This window comes from Drosophila subobscura, chromosome U, assembly GCF_008121235.1.
Source record: "Drosophila subobscura isolate 14011-0131.10 chromosome U, UCBerk_Dsub_1.0, whole genome shotgun sequence".
NCBI lineage: Eukaryota > Metazoa > Arthropoda > Insecta > Diptera > Drosophilidae > Drosophila > Drosophila subobscura.
Window position 1 is genome coordinate 6,411,402 of NC_048534.1, and position 18,740 is coordinate 6,430,141.

The window sequence follows — 18,740 nt, forward strand, 5'->3', positions numbered from 1 at the left end:
AAGGTGGATAAACGAATATTATTTATTGTTTGTTTGTTTGTTTGTTTCCAAGCCGGCTCGGATTGCAAACACAACTCCCTGAATTAACTTGACCAGATTCAAGATTATCTATCGTGGCGCTGGCCTATAAAGCGACCAATTTTCGTTATCTAGAGGCAAATATAGTTTCGCCTCGGTTTTAGATTGGCCTCGATTCGATTGGATATGTTAGAACTCTGCCTACTGCTTGCCTATTCGGTATAGAGGATGACCTAGTCGATATAGAGTACGAAGACTGTCGGGAAAACTTAAATTATTGTTATATTGTGGTCATTCTAAGAACCAGCGAAGTGGAGGAAAATGCTCCCATCTATCCGTATATTCTGTGTTTGTGGCTCTGCTTTGGGCTTCTTTTGATCCTTTGCCGCTGTCGTGAACGGAAGTACTTTAAACTAGAACAAAGAACCTTTTGAGCACCCTCTCTGAGTACCGGGTATAAAAATGAAATCAAATCTTATGTTGCACAATGCAATTTATTTTTTATTTTTGTCGTTTTCTGCCGATGGATGCTAAATCAGCTCTTTACCAGTGCACGGGATGGGGTGCGTAGACTGGGGCGTACTGCGAATAGGCGCCGGCGGATCCGTAGCTGGGTGCGGGGGCACTGCATGGGACTGGAGCAAGGTTGGGCTGGCAGCTGAACAAGTAGTTCTTGGGGCAAGGTGGTGCCGGAATGGACACCGGAGCGGGTGCAGCGTACGAAGCGGCAGCGGGTGCAGCAGCGTAGGCCGGAGCAGCTGGTGCTGCGGGTGCAGCGTAGGATGGAGCCGCTGCCGGCTTCTCGTATCCACCGCCATAGGCTGAGCCCACGGTCTGCCTCTTCTCGGCGGCAACGTAAGTGGCCAGCAGGCACACGGTGGCGATAATAGCGACGAACTTCATGATGATTGGGTTGTTTGAATTCTTAGACTTGCTGGAAGCAGACTGCGATATTCTTTGGCTGTCTCCAACAGCTTTATATACTGTATGGCTTGACGGCTGTAGCTCGGCGATCAGAAATTGCCGAGTCAAGCAGTGACCAAGTTTTCCGCTTTACCCAATGGAAGCCTCGATTTTTTGCACTGCCAACAGAAAGCGACATTTACATATATTTCCTCCACTTTTTATGGGCCACAGAAAACTTGCCAAACAAACAATATTTCAGTTACTACCCGCACGGCAGATTTGTAAAAAAAGAGTAAACGAAAAATTTGGTTCATTTTTGGAAATTTTTTCTTGCCAGTTTACGGTAATCTTTATTTATAAATTGATTTATTTAACTATGAAATTTTTGTACTCACTGAGTGTACATTTTTATTGGATCAAACCTAGGACTGTTGGGGAACAGATAATGACAAAAAACTGCGGATTGAAACCATTTTTTTGATATTTTTCTTTAGCAGTTAATCGCGAATATTTATTTATAAATTTATTCATTTAATTTCGAACTTTTCCTACTCACTGATATTGCCAATTTTAAGTGAATCAAGTCTAGCTGCTTCTAAATTGTCATTTGGTGCAGCAACAGATTTGATTTTCTGTAACTGCTCATAATAATGAAACCCTTTTGTTTGAAATTCTGGCGAACAATATTCCAGCAACCATTGGGTTGCCGCTGTGGCCGCATGCACCTGCCTCCGGCAGAACGTTCACTGGACAGGCGGGACATGGTGGAGTTGGCCAACGAGACCATTAAAAGGGCTCTGGAGATTTACGAGCCAAGGTGCGTGCCATGTTTCTCGGCTGTCGCCGCACCGACACTAGCTGCTCGCAGTTGACGGAGATGGTGGCCAGCGACAGTGGATGGCCAGCAATGATGAGGATTTTTCGGCTGCTCGAGTGGAGCTATCATGACATCTGGAATTATATTCGAGCACATACATAAGCTGCCCTACTGTTGCCTCTATGATCAAGGCTACACGTCGCTGGGTGACCGCAGTACCACGCACCTCAATCCAAGTCTTTTGTACTATGACAAAGAGCATGGCAAGCAGATCTATCGAGCTGCCCATGAGCTGCAGGATATCCGCCTAGAGCGAGCCAGCCGTGATGAGAATGGTCAGGCATAAAGCGGATTATAAAATAAAATTTCTCATAAAATAAAAACCATCCAATTCGTGTCAGTCGCTCAGAGTGTCTCGTTTCGAAATGGGCCATGGTCGTCCAACTGGAGCCGTATAAGGAAAGGGGTTGGAGAGGAGCTGAAATCAAATTCCATCCAGATACATTCCCATTTTCATTTCCATTTGGCAAAAGGCGGAAGCAAATTTGCAAACTGCAAACAAAAACAAAACGAGAAGGGACGTGTGAGACGCTTCTTACGCGTCACAACTTTTATACCCGTCACTCAGTACTACATCTGCACTTTAGCGGTTATTTGTCAAATTTTACATTTTTTCTTCATCTGTCATCTACATCAACAACACTACTAACGCCAACACGCTCGTTTAGCTCGCCACCCTCCCCTAGAGACACACTTTGCAGAGTCAGGGCAGAGTCGCGGCAGCGGCAGCGGCAGAGAACTGTCAGGGGCAGAGGCCATAAACTGCGCGAAGCAGAGTGTGCTGCTATAAGCTGCGGGACGGGGTGGGTTTGGCCACTGAAAATTAATTTCTTCATTGTGGCTATAATAATGATCCAATCGGATCCCAATTTGGTGATCTGATATATATGGTCATTCCCTACAGAATGGCGTTTAGTTTTCTGCTATCTTCAAAATTGTAGATTTGGGAGGTTTTCGCCCTTTTGCGGAGGCGGAAGGGGGCGTGGCTCATTTTTGAAATACACTGGTTTCAGTGTGAGCATACAGCAGTCTGGAGCCAAAATTTGGTGGCTCTAGCTCTTATAGTCTCTGAGAACTAGCCGACAAACAAGACGGACAGACGGACAGACGGACAGACAGACAGACACACATAGACTCGGCTATTGATGCTGATCAAGAATATATATACTTTATGGGGTCGGAAACGTTTCCTTCTGTGCGTTACATACAACCGTTATTCGCACAAATACAATATACCCTATTTACTCTTCGAGTACCGGGTATAAAAATGCACGTGAGAAGGGTCGGACAGGAATGGTGTGGGGTGAGGTAGGGTAGCCGACAAAGCGTTCAGCGGTGCCAATAAGTGCATGGTTAATTCGATTTTAAGCTAAAAGTCCACTGGCAGGAGTGGGATAACATTTAATCCAGACGCAAACACACAAAAAACTTCATGCGCGCGCGGCTCCCATTAATTTCACATACGCTGGGGATACAAATATTTAATCAATTTGCAATCCGATAATCGTGTTAGCAGGGGGATGTATATTATATTGAGCAACGGAAACAAACGGAAGAAAAGTGAAATTAGTGAGCGATTTAGTTCACTCACCGCAACAGATTTATTGAAGTCATTTTGGGGCGTTGCAGGCTCTTTGCTTAGACTTGTTAATAATTGCGTTTCTCGGTATATTTCTGAGATCCGACGGTATATATTTTTTTTAGAAATACGCGGTTACACTGAAAGTACTCTTTTGACAGCCGGCTCTGGGGAAGAGTGCTGATAAAAATAGAGGCATGAGGCATGTTGGTGGTGTACCAACCACAACCACTCTGACTCGTGACGGTGAGTCTCTGAGGAAGAGTGGCCGATCAAAATAGAGGCATGTTTTTAAATTTATTTCTGCGTGCGCCACTTTCCAGCCATTCTCTATTTATTTTCGTTTTAAATTACACTTTTAGCGTAGTTGGAACAATATGTGGATGTTTTACAATATTGATCTTAATTTTAACATGTTGGGTTTTTTTTTAACATGTTGGGTTTTTAATATTTGTATATGTGCAATAGTTATGTACGTAGTGGTCGGTCGATAGATTTAAACAATTAACAATAACTAAAATGCAACATTCACCCGCTTCAATTGACATAGACGAACGAACATCATCATCATCATCATCGTTCGTAATGATCATCTCTGTGCACTTGTTTCTCATAATTATGTTCATGATGATCATCATGTTCAATTTTTTGTTGTTGCACGAATGGCGTGCAACAGTTGCTGTTGTTGATCTGCAACATTTTTTACCTTTTCAATTCAGGTGCTGCTGAAACTAACCACCGAAGCGAAACGCAAGAGAGCGAGCAATCAACTTGAAAGGAGAGAGAGAGAGCGCAAACAGCGAAAACAATTTTGATTGGTTGAAAGTAGAAAACGCGTAAAAAGTCGGAAAAAAGTATTAAAAGTATTTATTTTCGATATAGAATTTCAAAGTACTTGGCGGGAAATATTAAGATCTTCAAGAGAAAACGTACTTGATTTGATTTAATAGAGTTGAGAGAGAAAAGCATATTCCTTTAACAATAATTTTAAAATTGAATTTAATTTATTTGTTTTATTATTTATTTACATTATATATATTATATTATATATTATTATTTATTTATTTATTGTATTGTACACTAATGCCATAATATGTGTAGGACAGTTCTGCGTCCTTCTGCAGAGGCACAAGGCGAGTGTTTTCTCTACACTGTTTCGGGCATTTCTGATGTCCTGCCCTTTGTCTCCCAGTACCTGCGCAAAAGCCACACTATTTATTTATTGTATTGTACACTAATGCCATAATATGTGTAGGACAGTTCTGCGTCCTTCTCCAGAGGCACAAGGCGAGTGTTTTCCCTACACTGTTTCGGGCATTTCTGATGTCCTGCCCTTTGTCTCCCAGTACCTGCGCAAAAGCCACACTGCAGGCACAGGTATGGCTTTTCAATCATTTCGCAAGCGTTTCTGTGTTTCGAGTTGATGGCTCCGGCCTTGCCGCAATGACCGCAGTGTCCTGCGGTCCTGTTGTATAGATTTTCCAGTCTATAAAAGTTCCACCTTACGTATTAGAACGTTTTCCAAAATTTCAAAATATTGTGGAGGCGGCGGACTGCAGTCCCATCTGGGCTCTTGTGGGGACGACGACGCTGCGCTTTTTACAACGGCCGGTGTTTGTAGCGGCGGCGGCGGCGGCGTTGCAGCGGGATCGGCAGTTTCATTGGCAAATTTTATGACTTCGTCAATGTCGTAGCCAAAAAGAGCACATTTAAAACTGCAAATATATAATTAGATTAGTTCCTTAATTGAACACAAAACCAAATTAATAAATTACCGTTTGGCCATGTTCACTTTCAACAGCATACATACTTATGCATGTCTATGTTTTCACCACGCTTGTGTTTTTGTGAGTGGTGAATAAGGTCAGCAACATCAAGAAAGCTTCAACAATACACAATATGAATACCCTCATGCATTTCCTATTAAATGTTATACTTACATTTACATACGTACATGTGAATGTTGTGAACCGAATATATTACATAATACAACATTCATATCAAGGATATACTTATTGAAGGGTTTCTAGTATTGAAGGCAAACGTCTTCCGAAAGTACATAGACTAGACTATAATGTTCCGACAGCACTTGTAAAAAAACCTATATATGCAAAGCTGATCTTGAATACACACACAGTTGTGTGTGCACACAAACAAACAGCATAAGCAACAAATTCGTACGGTACATTGTCAAGGTTGAAAGTTGAAAAGGAAACGCGTAAAAAATGGGAAAAAATTATGAAAAGTATTTATTTTTTTTGAGTTTTTATTTCAAAGCGAAGGAAGGAATGAATAGGAAGAAACAACTAACTTAACTTAATGCTAATGTTTATTAGGTACTAGTCCCGTCCCTGGGGTCCGTCAAGCCCACCATCAGGCTCAGCACCCAGCTGAAAGTTTGAATGGCATCCGACGCGTTTGACAATGTTTCTGGATGAGTTGTATTGATTCTCCGGAATACCTCCCCAATATTGATCTTTAGTGATTTTCCGAAACGCTCCATCCTTCCACTATGCAAGTGCGTCAGCCTGAATGGGATTCCATCCAGGGCCAACTTGCGTCGTACAACAGCCTGAATTTCCGTCACCTCCTGAACGTGGACGGCGTGCACATTGGCCGGTGGAACTATCTCCTCAATGGTTGGGAGCTCCTGCTCCCAATTGTCCCCATACGTCCAGGTATATAAGCCCGTGATGGCTGTATCCCAATGGCGGTATTTATGCCACATTCTTTCCCGCAAATGATGGAGGTCGTAGAGGACGGGATACATCTGAGCGGCGTACATCAGTGCTTCGTGGTTGGCAAAACAGCCATCGGCGACAACGGCAATCAAGTTGGGATCCACGTTACAGATCTCCAGCATATCTAGCACCTTCTTCAGGGCGGCGAGGATCTCCATGCCTCCTAACTCCTGGAGTCTCCGCGATGCCACAGTCAGATGATCGGTACGGTAGTGGGTGCCATCAATATGGCATAAAGCTATCGCCAACGCACTTGCTGTGCTGATCCTTTCTGCCAATCGAGGAGAAGTGGTACTCGTCCATGACCAAGAAAAAGGGCTGCCTGTAGTCCTCAAGGGCCCCAAATCGGTTGATTTTGCCTCGCGCTAATTGCTGTCTTTGCGACGCCCGCTTAACATGCTTGCAAGTCCGGTTCATGTCCCTTTCTCGTCCTCGGAAAATGTCCAGATCAAGGAAGATAGTCCGCAGTGTCCTTAGATCCATGTTGCTATTCGAAAACTGAATACTATTCTGGTCCACTATTTATACAAGAAAATGTAGGTACTTAGCAAATCGATTCAGTTTGGAAATTCCACCAGAACACTTGTAAAACTGACCCTTAATAAAGAAGTTTGTGGTCGACGTTTTTTTTTTTTAGTAAATTTAGGGATTTTAGGTAAATTAGTTACATAATTTTCTGTGTGATTCAATAGGCTAAACTCAGGTAGTTATGCGTATATATTCTGGTATAACCGAACATGCAATAAAAATTCATGTGTGAAAAACCCGCTACCACCCGTCGATGGCCTGGCCAGGTGGACAGTGGCAAGTTCAACAACCTGAAATACAAAATTACTTCAAAAGATTTATCAACTCCCTGCCCAGAACATTGCCTTGAAGATCTTAAGATTTACTTCCTATTACATTCCATCCCGCCAAGTACTTTGAAATTCTATATCGAAAATAAATACTTTTAATACTTTTTCCCACTTCTTACGCGTTTTCTACTTTCAACCAATCAACATTCAACTCTTCGACGTGTATAAGAGAGCGTATAAGAGGTGGAAAGCTGCGCTTTTTGTGGTAAAAGTTTAGGGTGAAATATTAAAAGGAAAATATTTGTGGGTAACTATTTGTAATGCAGTTTATTTGGAATTTAAAGAATTTTTTCTGAGGGTGGTGCTTATAGGTTTAGGAATTTCATTTAAATATTAAAAATTGTACGGCCTTTTAGAGACTGTTTTTTGTTCAAGGAACATCTTTACGCCCTTCATTTTAGGCCCTTTATAAAGTATACAAAGTCCTGCACATCCTTTGGTTCTATACCATTTGGACTTGATGCTGGTGCTGGGGTTGTCGCCTCCTCTCCTACCAGGTGCAACTGATTGTTGCTCTTTTGAAAGTACTTCTTAGTGGCCCTTTCGATTTCATTATCCAGCCTTTGATTTGCCTCTAATTTCCTCTGCTCGTCCTCCAGTAGGTCGCGATACACTTGCAGCAGATTACGTTCCTCGGAATGGTCCAGCCAATCGAGCAGCTCGCCAATGGTCTTGTCGTGCCTGTGAGCCATTTGCTCATCGAAGGGCGGCTGCTTCCGTGTGGCGAACTGGGCACGATAGCCAGTCTGGTTCTTTGTGGGCGTAAGACTGACCCGATACCAATGCTGATCCTTGGGATCCTGACCGAGCAGAGCGTACTCAAAGTCCGGTGGCGATGTGTTTCTGTCGGTATCCAGATTAGTAGTCGTAGGAACCACACTGCTGTTCTTGCACTCAGTTGCTGCTGTTGGGCTTTGGCTGTGGGTAGACGGAGTTTTGTTTTGAAAATTTATATTTAATTTGAAAAGAACATACCCCAATTTATTGTATCTGGCTACATCGGTGGGCAGCGCGTTTCCTTCGCTGGCCATCAAATAGAGCAGAAAGATTCCCAGGTTTGGTTTGTGCCACATTTCAACAGATTTCGCTGAGTGAAGCTAATTTTCAACGGCAGCTGGTTATATACGATAGTCTATAGTTCATTTTTTCTATTTTGTATTCTTCTTCTACATCTCTGTAGAAGTGGTTTTATGTTCACCGTAGCAGACGACATGAAAATGTAGCTAAAATGATTTCGATATTCTCCAAAACGAAACTTCTCAGATATCCATCACTCGCGTTGGAGCCGTCACGTTTGGGGTGTGGATTACAGTCTCAGAGCTCAGCTCGTAGGTGCTTTTTAGTTTATGTTCCGACTATAAGATACCCTTTAACGATTCATAGAAGAAATTTAGTTATACAAATATTTAGGAATAAGTTAATGCAAGCTAACAGTATAGGAATAGGAAATTCCACCAGTTGCATGCTGCTCGTGAGTGCAGATAGCCACAGATAAAAATTTTAAAGGCTTACGCAGCTGCAGACGCAAACTTTAATGGGAATATGACAACTATAGGTTCAATTACTACAATTATAGATCTGCAACAGAAAATATGTCACGATTTCTGGTTTCATAGGGAAAAGTCAAATTCGATTCGCAGGCAAAAATATAATTTTTTTAAATGGATGTAATGGTTGTGTTCGCTGACTCGAGGATTTTAAAGATCGATACTTTATTTACCTAATATATTTCCAGATAATAATAAAACCCAAAAATCGTATAAAAAAGAGAATATTGCGGATCTGCAGGGAAGATTAATACCTTCCCCGTTCGATTCAATTATAAACTGTAAGTTTTTGCATGTTTAAGTTTGCATTTCGTTGATTTTCAGCGAATGGACTTGTGGCCACTTGAATTTGTTTGGGGAAATGCCACTTTCCGAAGTCACTTCCTGTCTGCTTTCGCTCTTCTTACCTGCCTCTTTTGCTTTTCTCTCTCTCCATCTCTTACTGAGTGTGTGCCTCTCCCACTAGTTGTGGCAGCATTGCCAGCAGGGACAAATGCTATTATCAGTGAAATTGGCGACCTTTCTAATGTGGGTAAACTCTGAAGGATGTTAATCAACAAAACTACTTTCACTTTGGCACTGACCCGCTCTTTCACTGGGCCTGCGCCCTCGGCGGCTTTCTCTCTCACGCTCGGGGCAGCAGCTGGAGCAGCACAGCTGTTGTGGGGAACCATTGCCGATGCCAAAGCCATTTTGCGCGCGCACTTTCCCAAGGCAAAAAAAGGAAACCCGAGACGCATATCACACATACGCACGGAGGCACCGCCGAATGCCAGCTCTCTGGTCCTCGGAACAGCGCTGCTCACTCAGTAGACAATCTTTCCTCATTTCGTTAACACACTCACAGCACCAAACAAAATCAAAACCAAAAACCAAGAAGAAACAGCAACAGTAGCTAAAACAAATCCAATTCCCCATAAATATACATAGTTGAAATATATCTATATACACATAATACATATATACTCGTAATTCACCGTGCAAAAAAATTACCTAAAGAGCTTGAATGTTTCCGTGTGTGTAATTGTTCTTATCAACTAAATGTTAAATGTGTTAAAAATAAATTAAACTAAATTCAACTGAAATTAAATTAAATTAAATGCCAAAGTGCGTGTCAAGTGCAAATATCAGTATATTCACCTCGCCTCCTTCGTCGTCATCTTGTTGTTCTTGTGGCTGTCGTCGCAGTAACTTTAACCGAAAGTATGTACAAAAAAAATGTATCTCTTATCAGGCAGGCACTTCGTTTGTGCGTGGCACTTTAAGGGCACAAACAGCCAGCAGCGGTCTGATCAAATTTTGCCACTACAGACGCAATCAAACTGCACGGAATTTACCAATTCAACTATTTCACTTTTCATGTATATTCGCTTTTCATCGAATTGGTTTTCACCTCTTGCCATTGCTTGTGCTCTGAATAATTACAGTGTTTGTTTCCCGATAAATATTCATATTGAAATGTTATAGTCTATATAATTGATGGGCTTTGTGTCAATTGTTTCAGACTGCTGTCGGGGTCGCGGCAGAGTTGTTTAGCCATTTGATCGGGTTCTCTAGGTGGAAAATAATTTTTTTTGCTAGCCACACACACTTTTTTGCGAATAACTGTTGCAACCTGAGCTTAAAACTAGTTGCGTCCTTGTCTTGAAAACTTTCCAAATAATTTACAGTTTTCCTAGGCCTTGGAAATTATGCTCAAAAATTATAAACAATTGTACAAGCGTTGGTTAAAATCTATCTGTTTATTTAGGTACAGAAAGAGATCTGTGTGAAGAGGCGGACATTTCTAGAATGCTTATTTGTCTATTTATTCCCTTAAGCGTTTGAAAGGTTTCCTTTCGGATGCGGTTTAAGGCCTCCGCTATTATCTAGTATTTTTAATTTAATTAAACTTGTACAGCGGTCGTCCGTCTATCCGTTTGTCCGTCCGTTGGTCAGTCCGTTCGTTAGTTCATTCGTTGCCTGCGTGTTCAAGTGGCGTGTAAAGTAATTTACAAACCCACAAACTTTTCGTAGCCGTTTAATTTTTAGCGCAAAACAAATAGGCTATTGCAGGAAGCAACAAAAAAATGAAAATAAAAACAAAATCCACCGAAAACAGTCTGCAAGTCCTTCAGAATGTGCTGCTGAGTACAGTCGAAGGCTTCATCTGAGTTTTCGTTGAGTTAGTTAAGCGACAGAAAAAGTTTTTCGCCTGCCCATTACTTTCGCTTTTTGCACTGCAGTGTGTTTCGGCCCCTGCCCTGCGCCTTGTCTAGGTCGAGTCGGGAGGGTCTCCACTTGAGGTGTGTCTACGGTGTGTGTATGAGAACGCGGACTCGTCCTTCAAAAATTTTGCCTTTAGCTTCAGTCTTACACAACAACCACTGTAGTGGCTGGCTAACTCGCTGCTTCGACTCTTAATATTAAAAACGAGAAGGGACGTGTGAGACGCTTCTTACGCGTCACAACTTTTATACCCGGCACTCAGTACTACATCTGCACTTTAGCGGTTATTTGTCCAATTTTACATTTTTTCTTCATCTGTCATCTACATCAACAACACTACTCACGCCAACACGCTCCTTTAGCTCGCCACCCTCCCCTATAGACATACACTGCAGAGTCGCGGCAGAGTCAGCGGCAGAGGAAGCGGCAGAGGCAGCGGCAGAGGCAGAGGCAGTGACGTGTCAGGGGCCAGGCCATAAACAGCGCGAAGCAGATTGTGAATGCTGCGGGACGGGGTGGGTTTGGCTACTGCAAATTAATTTCTTCATTGTGGCTATAATAATGATCCAATCGTATCCCAATTTGGTGATCTGATAGATATGGTCATTCCCTACGGAATGGCGTTTTTAGTTTTCTGCTATCTTCAAAATTGTAGATTTGGGAGGTTTTCGCCCTTTTGCGGAGGCGGAAGGGGGCGTGGCTCATTTTTGAAATACACTTGTAACAGTGTGAGCATACAGAAGTCTGGATGCAAAATTTTGTGGCTCTAGCTCTTATAGTCTCTGAGTACTAGGCGCTCATCAGGACGGACAGACGGACAGACGGACAGACGGACAGACGGACAGACGGACAGACAGACAGACAGACAGAGACTCGGCTATTGATGCTGATCAAGAATATATATACTTTATGGGGTCGGAAACGTTTCCTTCTGTGCGTTACATACAACCGTTATGTGCACAAATACAATATACCCTATTTACTCTTCGAGTACCGGGTATAAAAAAAGAGATAAAATTGAGATACGATGCAAGAAGAGTAAAGATGCACGCACAAAATTAATAGGTAAACTTGCTGCAAGTAATATTGCAACCGTTTGATAGATATTCATAGCATGATCAGCTTTGATACTCGTGATGATTCTTGTCTTTCAGACCAATAATCTGAAATAAAAATAGCGAAAATAAAAAGTTTTTTGGTGTTTTTCACATCGGCTATTCTGATAGAGTTTCTTTGGGCGTGACGTATAAGGGTGCCCTGTAGCAGGAAATTGTAGAGGCAGAGACAGGAAGGTGTAATAAAAGAATTCCACCCACTTGGGGTCCGTACTCCGAAGTCGTAAATTGTTGATGTTGCTGTTGCTCCTGCTGCTAGACTTGTTGTAATGAATATAAAACTGGCTTTTAACTGCTTTTGCCCAGCTACTCTGGGCCACCTTTTATGCATGTCCTGCAAGGTATTGCCAATTCCAGTTCCTGGATTGTTTTATGGTCTCCACCTCTAGGTGGATTCGCCCACTATTGTGGCAGCAACAAGAAACTTGTTGAGGCACAGTCACCAGAACAACACACAGATTCTTGGCACACACCATTCATTGACTTTAGTATAATTTTTATAAATTTTTTTGCTTCTTTCTTTTGGCTGGAAATGATTTCGACATTTCACTTTTGCAATTTTTTGCCCCAGCTCCTGTCCTACCATTTGGCTTTTTCCTCGCTAAAGCAACCAGTGTTTTGAATGAGATAAGCAGCTTGACCATGGCGGGCGCGGAGGGAAATTCTGAAGCTCTCCATCCATGGCCCAAGGACAGACATCAGCTCGTCCTTTTCAGGCGGCGGCACGTACGAGGACGAGGACGAGGCGTGCCCAGCGAGATGATAATTTCGTTGAATACACAACTTGGCCCCGACCCTCTCAATCTCTCTCTTTCTCCCCGCATAAGTTGCGTAAGGCGGAGTCGGGGTCGGATGCTCTGGGAGTGCTAAGTGTCGAACTGATATGCAAAACAGATATAAGAATGGCCAAAACTGAACCAAAAACACACATTTGGATAAATATAAAATCAACAAATCTACTTGTAAGCGAAAGAATACAGAAAAAATTTATGTGGATTATTTCTTGGAGATAAATATTGAAGATTTCGTTTCTGATTTACTTATATAACTGTTCGATAGATCGTATGGTAGAAGAACGATAGCTAAGCGAAAATATTTGAAACAACAGTATGTTTCACTTGGAGGTACAATTTAGCTTTTAAAGCTCTTTCCCTATGTACATATTTGTAACTATTACATAGCAGTGATTATAGTTGGCTTTTCAAAATGATGTACGAGTACTACCTCAACATCAGTTTTCGCGCCAAGAAAATGGTCTTGAACAAATTGTTTCAAAAGTAATTTTCGCTGCGTAGTTTTAGATTTGTACAGAAAGCACGGAACTAATTTAAGTTTATTTGTTGAACTCCACGGTTTTGTTGTAAATACGAAAACAATTTTATTTTAATTCATAAGGCACGCTCCGTGAACTGTGTTAAGGTATATTTATAATTAAGGTTATACATATACCGGCCGATGAGCCATTCAGAGCAGGCTCTTGCCAATTTCACTCGGCTCTAACCATAAACACGGCTAATGATCAATTCCGTCAGCCTCTCGATAAATTAGAACAGCAAGTGTTCCTTTTGTGGATACATTCTAACAGTACAATAGTTTACCTCTTAGAATTTTAACTGATTCAAATACCGAAAAAAAAGTATCAAAAGTAGTGCCGCTCACGTACACTTGTATTACAGTGCACTGTAATGTAATGTACAGTGATTCGTACCAATACCAATGCATTGCAATGTCCCCTTTTGTTTTAAACGGATATAAATAGCTACAAGAAAGTACCGAAAGCAAACACAATAAGCAACACAATATAAAAGCAATACAATATACGATATTCGAATCGTACCGACCCGTCACTTAGATATACATAGATGTCCCTGTCCGATTCCGTTCGTCACAGTATTTTTGTGTTTAGTTACGGTGATTTTATTCCAATCCACTTACTATATAATGTCCAGTTTGTTTTGTCGTAATCTATTCAAATGAACCGTGAACGATGTAAAAGTTTAAAAATGGACCAAAATCGTCCCAGTTATTCAATCGACCAAACATGAAGATGCTACTGCTACTTTTCGTCCTTGCGTTGCTGGTGCTGGCCCAAGCAGATGATCCAGAGGAGCCAGAAAAAGTGTTTACAAGAACAGTAGTCGACACATTGAAAAAGTGTCCACCTGGAAAAATGTTGACGGTCAACGAACATTGCCGTATGGAAGGCCGTTGACAAAAAGATACATCGAGTAATGACTTTTTTTATTGTCTAAAACTGATTTTAAATCAGAGAACAATACTGTGAAAAGTGGTTTCCGTCAAGCAATACCTAGGGTATTTTTAAATAAGTATTTAAGTATGTAGCATGTGATCTTCCACCTGTGTAATTCCTAATAGATGCCTGATTTCTTAGCATTAAGGCTTAAACAATTTTTCATTAAAGCGTGACGGAAGTTATTTGTTTAGTATAATTGCCGGAACCAATTAAAATGTCTCAGTAGAAACGTATAAAGCCAACTAAACTCATTACTGCGCAATCAAACGCTCGAAGATGAAGCTGGTGCTGCTGCACCTTTTTGCCTTGCTCGCTTTCCTGGTGCTGGCCCAGACCCTGGAGTGTACGCCGCCCAAAATTGAGTACTGTAACGCATGCCAAGATCCCAATATAATATCAGAGAGCGCGCTGAAGGACTGTAAGCCTGGCTACCATATAGTGGAAGGCTTTTGCCAGACCATAAAGACGAGAAGGTCTGGCCCAAAGTGTTTGCCCGATGAGAGGAAGACCTCTGATGGAAGTTGTCGCAAAAAGAAGAGAGCCTTCAAGCGTTGTCCCCACATCTTGGAGCACAAACGCAAGAGAAATGCGGGTAAAAGGCGACCTTAAGTCACAAGGCCATAAGGCTTACATGAGTGTTTTAATATTAGCTGCAGGCTTCAAGTAAAATTTCATAAAATAGTCAGAGATGTTACCAAGAATTTATTTTTACCATAAAGGATCCATGAGTTGATTTAAATCGATTCGGCATAAATCTTCCAGCTTCCTTCCATCCATCCAATGTGGACATTTGTTTGGCTTCCATTATAGACCCATTGGCAGACACTAAGCTAAAAGCATCAAATTAGTCAACTTGATGGGAAAAACAAGGACGAGTATACATACATATGTAAATATGTATGAGTATTTATATTATTTCTGTTTGCCAAAGAAGGGCTATAGCCTCAGGCTTTAATGCCAGTGGCGAATGCCAGAGCCAAAGGCCAACATAAATTTGTTTCAAAGTCATTTCGTGGGCGTGTTGGCCACGCATTCACATATGGGTGTGAGTGGCCGGGCCAACGCCTGTATATCCCAGCTTGGAGTCAAATCCTTTTTTAATTTCTAGTGGCACTCTACTACCAACTGACAAGAAGACAGCAAAAGTTCAAGCAAAGTCCAGCAAGCAGTTGCAGGTGCAACTGCAACAAAAAACAAGAGGCATATGTATATCGAAAAACAGAGAGGGAACCAACAACAGTCGAGGACTTCAGCTGTACACTGTCTTTCCGCTGCCTACCACCTACCAACAGTTGTTGGTATAAACAAGCCAGGAATAAACCAGGCTGACACGGGGCAGCTCTCCCGTACACTGCGCGCGCACTCAAAAGCAGAGAAGAGAGACAGACACATCCATAGAAACAGAGAATTTGTGGGAGAGTGAGAAAGAGATAGAGAGGGTGAAGGAGGTTTTCCCACAGGACCTGGGGACGCAGCTGCTTGGCATCCTGTCACCGTCGTTGTCCATTAGTATCCTTCGTGTGTGCCACACAACGGCAACACACGACACAGAGGCAGGCCCCAATGCAAGAAGCGCTAAATTTCGCGTCAAATGAAGTGAAAAGTGAAAGTTGGCAAAAGTTTTGCAAATTTATTCCTCCTCCTCCTTTACGGCAGGTGGGCCGCCAGGACGGCAGGCTGCCAGGGCTGCCAGGCCCACGTGGCTTTTCTATGCTATTTCACAGTTAGATTGAATTAAACTCGTTGGCTTGTCGCCTTCTTTGGCGTTGGCCATAACAAACTTGCAATGCCACAGCCTTCTGCCTCATCCAAAACGGAATAACTGCGTGATTAAGTCAACTGTCTTAGCCACATAAACGGAATTTCATGGCCAAGAAAATGAACTATGTAGAAAGTTTGTGGGTTCTGTAAATGAACTGAGGCTTCTTCTGGGATGATGATCTGGGGGTTCTGGGTTGACTTTATTCAAAGAATTAATTTGCGGCTCATAGATTTTTCCATTTAAATTCCCATATTGTAGGGTTAATATTTTTCCCTCTGTTGTTCTGCCTCATTGACCAATCATTTCCATTCCCCTTCAGTTCGCGATGGTGTTTCATTTTATGTTTATTATCCCTTTAGATTTCTGGCTTAACAAATTTTTGTTCAACATGGGCCAACTTTAACTACATTTTTCTCTTTTCGCATATTTTTGTTTGTAAATTACACTGATGTAGGAAAAACCGATCATCTGCGGCCATGACATCCGCTGACTTTGAAAACAAACTATAAACTGCATGGGGGAAATGAGCACACACGAGGATAAGACATTGTGAAACTGTGAAAGTGCAATCAAATAAATTACCCTAACAAAACGTACCAGCGGAAAGGTCAACCGTGGAAAATGTGCATACAAAACTGCGAAAACATCAAAATCTGCGACAGTAACGGCAGCCACCACCACCACGACAAAGCCCAAGACAAAGTCGCAGTCGTCGAGGGCGGAGAGAATAACGTCATCCCTACCACATCCGACAAGGACTACGAGAACTTTAAATTCCAATTGCAATTGCAGTCCGAGCTGAACAGGAAGAGGCAAAAGCCAGTCAAACGACCCAAATTGTCAAACTTTAAGATTCTCTTGTGCTGTTGCTACTTCATCATTATAGTCCTGATGATTTAAAGAACTGCAAAAAAATCCACACATCTGCATCTAAAAAACTACAAACTACAACAATTATAATAGAATGCTACATTTTAAACTCGGCCTAACCTAAAAAACAGGTAAAATGTTGTACATTTTCTGTGTACTATTACAAATATATTTTAATGTATGTACATATGTGTGTACATGTATTTATGTATGACAAAGATGAGTCGAAAGTTGTTTTACTTTGATATGCACATGATAAGCAACAAGAATTTCAATATGTATGTGGATCCTCAAAGCTAACGTGATGATAATTTCTTTACATTATTGATTTTCTACAAAACTGTGATTAGAGGAAGCCATCGAAATAGTATGTATAGAAATTTATTCATTATCTACTCATTACTTATTCAACTAAACCGCATTTGAGCTAATCTACTGAGCAAGGTCAGACCAAGCCGCCACTTTTACCATTAGTTTTAGTTTGTCTGCTTTAGCGCCGCTCCTTACCATTATTTATCGAATTATCTAATTTGCTGTTGTGAGTGTGGCGGCAGTTCGATTTATTGAAATTAGCGCTAAATTGATTTATGGCACAATATGTTAGCGCCATCTATACACGCATTAAGCAGATGTTTTAGACCTAGCTTTCTTTGTTGTCCTGCCCCCGCTGATTACTCATAGGAAACGTCGAGGCAAATTTCATGAAAATTGATTTTACACTGCGACAAAGTTCAAAATACACACGGGCATGTGCTAGCGTGTTTAAAGATACCCTAGAAGAAGGTACTTTGAAAAAGTCAATTGGAATGTAATGCAGACTTTATAAAGTCCGAAAACAATGCAAAAATTAAAGATAGATACCCTTGGATCGAGTAATTATACAAATCTACCATACAGCAAATTTCGATCCGCAAGGGTATCTAAAACCTGGTTGCCCGGAGCCTAAATAAGCTTTTATTGTGATTTTCAATTCACATTGCTGACCTACATTTCGGACATGTGTGGGAGAGGTCCTGTTGTTGTTGTTGTTGTTGGGGCTTGTTGTTTTCTGGCCAGGCCACAGGTTTGTACAAAAAAAAGTATGCCGCAGGGCATAATTTATGTGGCATGCAAATGCGTTTACGTTCAAAGAAATTTACGAATGGCAAGTGTTTAAATATTTCCCATGAATAATTGAAGTTTTCATTTAAATTTTGACGAGTAGCTGAACGATGTGGCAAATAATTCATTGTGTTTGGTCAGAAAATGCTAATGGATTGAGGAGAGAATTCTCCGAGTTTAATTTAATTTAATTGAGTATGCACATGTGCACAGGCGACAGTTCGCATATTGAGGCATGAAATAACTCTAAATGCCCCAGAACAATAAACTCAAATGAGCTCCAAGAATACGAATGTTAAGAACGCCTTTTTGCTGTTATTTTTAATGCTCTCCCATATACTCGTAGAACACCCTCACATGCTGGTTGCTCCTTCACCGATATTGACAGCTTCGAATTTATTTTTATATCATCGGACTTTACTGCCAAAGTTAATATGCAGTTCGCGTGGCTCCTATTGCTCCTTTAGCTTTGGGCTTTTATGCGACTTTAAATCCTTTTCGCGCGATGGATAACGCTCCCAAGCTAGCCACTCCACCACTCTCTTACATATGTACATACATACGTCATGAGCCTAGCCCAAAAAAAATATTCCAAAATTCATTGAGTATGTGAAAAACGTGCATTAAATTCCAACAAAGAACAAAAACAACAAAATTACATGGGGCTACCCAAACTCAAGACCTCGCGCTCGATGGCGAATGGCCGACAGGCGATACCACAGCTGTTTCTACACAGACAAACAACAACAGAAATATAAGGAAAAATGTTGAAAAAAGAGTTCAAAGAAAGCACAGTGTCCACATGGATAGCCTTATTATTTGTAACTGATTTTAATTAAATTGTTGACCAGGATGTTAACTTTCTGTAAATAATATTGAAAAGCTATTAATCTTTAAAGAGATTT

The 18,740-nt window shown here is 41.4% G+C and overlaps 4 protein-coding genes across 5 annotated transcripts in view; 2 read left to right on the forward strand and 2 right to left on the reverse strand.

Annotated features, from left to right (window-relative positions):
- Positions 1-445: 445 nt before the first annotated feature.
- LOC117900479 (vitelline membrane protein Vm34Ca) lies at positions 446-977 on the reverse strand. Its single transcript, XM_034810864.1, has one exon. The coding sequence runs from the start codon at positions 919-921 to the stop codon at positions 562-564; it is 360 nt and encodes a 119-aa protein (XP_034666755.1). The 5' UTR covers positions 922-977; the 3' UTR covers positions 446-561.
- Positions 978-1,714: 737 nt separating this feature from the next.
- Positions 1,715-2,198, forward strand: LOC117901424 (FAD synthase; the record flags this gene model as incomplete). Its single annotated transcript, XM_034812161.1, is given in 2 exon segments — positions 1,715-1,894; positions 1,896-2,198. Coding segments are annotated over 2 exon segments (372 nt in total), but the record flags the coding sequence as incomplete, so codon positions are not given.
- Positions 2,199-7,269: 5,071 nt separating this feature from the next.
- LOC117900780 lies at positions 7,270-8,167 on the reverse strand. Its single transcript, XM_034811261.1, has 2 exons — positions 7,954-8,167; positions 7,270-7,896 (listed from the first exon to the last, which is right to left on the reverse strand). The coding sequence occupies exons 1-2, from the start codon at positions 8,049-8,051 to the stop codon at positions 7,371-7,373; spliced, it is 624 nt and encodes a 207-aa protein (XP_034667152.1). The 5' UTR covers positions 8,052-8,167; the 3' UTR covers positions 7,270-7,370.
- Positions 8,168-9,281: 1,114 nt separating this feature from the next.
- The window catches only part of LOC117900166, a 42,019-nt gene continuing 32,560 nt past the window's right edge, over positions 9,282-18,740 (forward strand). Inside the window, exons 1-2 of one of the 2 annotated variants that reach the window (XM_034810408.1) lie at positions 9,299-9,728; positions 16,319-16,849. In XM_034810408.1, coding sequence (XP_034666299.1) covers positions 16,486-16,764 — 279 coding nt within the window. In that variant the 5' untranslated portion in view covers positions 9,299-9,728; positions 16,319-16,485 and the 3' untranslated portion in view covers positions 16,765-16,849. Of the gene's footprint in view, positions 9,729-16,318; positions 16,850-18,740 lie in introns of those variants that run through there. The other variant, XR_004649266.1, reaches the window with a different exon arrangement.

What these genes read in the sequence shown, in the direction of transcription:
- LOC117900479 (XM_034810864.1), bottom strand. Translation starts at nt 921, where the DNA reads ATGAAGTTCGTCGCTATTATCGCCACCGTGTGCCTGCTGGCCACTTAC.
- LOC117900780 (XM_034811261.1), bottom strand. Translation starts at nt 8,051, where the DNA reads ATGTGGCACAAACCAAACCTGGGAATCTTTCTGCTCTATTTGATGGCC. An exon ending in GCCAGATACAATAAATTGGG is followed by an intron (nt 7,897 to 7,953) that starts GTATGTTCTTTT and finishes GTCTACCCACAG; the next exon opens with CCAAAGCCCAACAGCAGCAA.